Source organism: Hyperolius riggenbachi, chromosome 8 (genome assembly GCF_040937935.1).
Source record: "Hyperolius riggenbachi isolate aHypRig1 chromosome 8, aHypRig1.pri, whole genome shotgun sequence".
NCBI classification, from domain to species: Eukaryota; Metazoa; Chordata; class Amphibia; order Anura; family Hyperoliidae; genus Hyperolius; species Hyperolius riggenbachi.
The window spans coordinates 8,492,108-8,494,928 of record NC_090653.1 but is presented as its reverse complement, the minus strand read 5'-3'; the positions used below and the strand labels follow the sequence as shown (position 1 = coordinate 8,494,928).

The 2,821-nt window shown below is 53.3% G+C and overlaps 1 protein-coding gene across 4 annotated transcripts in view; it reads left to right on the top strand.

The window, feature by feature from the left end:
* The first annotated feature begins 693 nt into the window (after positions 1 to 693).
* PCDH19 (protocadherin 19) overlaps positions 694 to 2,821 on the top strand; it is a 236,044-nt gene continuing 233,916 nt past the window's right edge. For all 4 annotated transcript variants that reach the window (XM_068249988.1, XM_068249987.1, XM_068249986.1 and 1 more), the window contains exon 1: positions 694 to 2,821. This exon is cut by the window's right edge and continues 1,101 nt beyond it. In XM_068249988.1, coding sequence (XP_068106089.1) covers positions 1,764 to 2,821 — 1,058 coding nt within the window. In that variant the 5' untranslated portion in view covers positions 694 to 1,763.

Below are 2,821 nucleotides of genomic sequence, written 5' to 3'. Positions count from 1 at the left end.
TAGCAGGAGAGGGGGTTGGAAGTTCTCAGAGCTCCTGGGATGGGGTGAGATGGTAGGAAGGGAGTGGTAAGTCTCAGAGCTCCTGGGATGGGGTGAGATGGTTGGTTTGGGTCGGACACAGGCGGGATGGTAGCAGGAGAGGGGGATGGAAGTTCTCAGAGCTCCTGGGATGGGGTGAGATGGTAGGAGGAGTGGGGGTTGGAAGTTCTCAGAGCTCCTAGGATGGGGTGAGATGGTAGGAAGGGAGTGGTAAGTCTCAGAGCTCCTGGGATGGGGTGAGATGGTTGGTTTGGGTCGGACACAGGCGGGATGGTAGCAGGAGAGGGGGATTGGAAGTTCTCAGAGCTCCTGGGGGCTTCGCAGACCAGCAGGTGCAGCAGAGATGAGCTCCAGCCTCGCACAAAGCCCAGCAGACACATCATCCTCCTCCTCCCCGCCCGCCAGCAGCACATCCAGCCCGTGGGATGAGGATCAGCACCATGGACATCTCTCGGCTCCGGAGCTGCTCTGCTGACTGAGGAAGTTTTACTCCCCTTTTGGAAATTTGAAGCTCCCCAGCCCCAATCAGAAGTCCCTCCGCCCCTCCTCCCCCCGGGCAGCCTGTGATAGGCTGCAGAATGGAGTGTGTGAAGAGCGTCCCTGTCCCCCCTCCCCTCTCCCATCTCTCTCTCTCTGCACACACTGCACTGGCATCAGTTAGCAGCAGCCAAGCAAGAGGCATGTAGCTGCTGAGCAGACAGTACAGCACAGAGCACATCATCTCCCAGCACAGAGGACATCTATGGGGGGCTGCCCTGCCTGAGGAACCCCAAGAACCTGCCCAGGCTGCTGGACACCACTGGAGGAACCCCAGCTGGATCTATCTGTCTCTTGCCTTGCCTGTTTTCTGCATTGACATTCTGGGTTTTTTCCTGACACTACTGAAGGATTCTTCTTCTTCTCTATGGAACCCCGAGCTGAGAATTGTTTGGAGAGGACTTGCTGACTGATCCAAGATCTCCATCCGACCATCCAACCATCCACTGCCTCCCTAGGATTGTACCAGCTGCATCCCACCTGCCTCCCCCCACCACCCCTAGCCAGTGCCAGCCAGCACACTTTGCGGAGATTGCATGCAAGGTGGGTACTTGTGGAGGAGAAGGAGGGGGGGATGATGCCGCTTCTGGTGCCCTTTGCCAAAAATTTGCTGCGCTTTCCCCTCTATGAATGAAGGATGCTGAGACTGGTTCTCGCGTATTAATTACTGCAAGAGGGCAGGCTGGATGGCAATGGATCGCAGGGTGTAAGGAGAGGAGGTGGGAGATAAAAGAAAGGAAAATAAATCCGGGTTCCTGGTGGACTTTGTGGCCCCCCCATGCCCCCCTCCCCATACATCAATGCAGCCCCCCCCTTATTGTGAAGACATGGACTGACTGCAAGCCATGAGGACGCGATTAAAGAGGGCTGTTGTGTGATCTCTGCTTTTTTCCTCCATGAGATATTGCGCATGCAGGGCAGGTGCTGCTGCTCTGGGCACTTCTTGCTGCTTTGCCTTGCTCGCCTTTGCCTTGAGCCGGGCCAGCATCTGCACTGCACCGGCGGAAGAGCCAGACAAGTTGCCGAGCATCTGATGGAGAGAGAGAGGCTTCCCAAAGGGCGCAGTGAGTTGTCTTCATGATATTTGCCGATATCTGCTGCTCTCCTTATCCCTCTTTGATTTGCCTGCCTGAGATTAATCGTCCTTTTAATCCAGCCTCCAGCCATCTAGCGAGGAACAAGGAACTATGTGGCTTTGGCTAAGCAGAGACATGGATGTATTGCACATACTGCTGTTACTGGTTGTCTCCTGGAGCCGAACCAGGGCTCTCATCAGCCTGAAATACACCGTGGATGAGGAGCAGAGAGCTGGGACCCAGATTGCCAATGTGGCCAGAGATGCCAAGGAAGCTGGCTTTGTGTTGGACCCCAGGCAGCCTGCCTTCAGAGTGGTCTCCAATTCCGCCCCTCACCTGGTGGACATCAACCCCTCAGGTCTACTGGTCACCAAGCAGAAGATTGACAGGGACATGTTGTGCAGACAAATGCCCAAATGTGTCATCTCGCTGGAGGTAATGTCCAACTCGATGGAGATCTGCGTTATTAAGATCGAGATTAAAGACCTCAATGATAATGCTCCCAGTTTCCCCACCGACCAGATCGACCTGGAAATCTCTGAAACGGCCAGCCCTGGCACCAGGATCCCTCTAGAGAGTGCCTACGACCCAGATTCTGGCAATTTTGGGGTGCAGTCTTATGAGATCACACCCAATGACTTGTTTGGCTTGGAGATCAAGACCAGAGGAGATGGCTCCAGGTTTGCTGAGCTGGTGGTGGAGAAAACCCTGGACAGAGAGACTCAGTCTCATTACAATTACATCATCACTGCACTGGACGGTGGGGACCCTTCCAATTTTGGGACTGTGGAACTCAACATTAAAGTGATAGACTCAAATGACAACAACCCTGTTTTTGAGGAGCCTGCTTACACTGTTAATGTCCCAGAGAACTCCCCTTTAAATGCCTTGGTCATTGACCTGAATGCCACTGATCCAGATGAAGGCACCAATGGTGAGATCCTGTATTCTTTCAACAGTTATGTGTCAGATAAAACCAGAGAACTTTTTAAGATAGACCCCAAAACCGGAGTCATCACAGTGACTGGGTCTATAGACTACGAGGAAGGGCACGTGTATGAGATTGATGTCCAAGCCAAGGATTTGGGACCTAACTCCATCCCTGCTCATTGCAAAGTGACAGTGAATGTGCTGGATGTGAATGACAATGTCCCTGTTATTAACTTGCT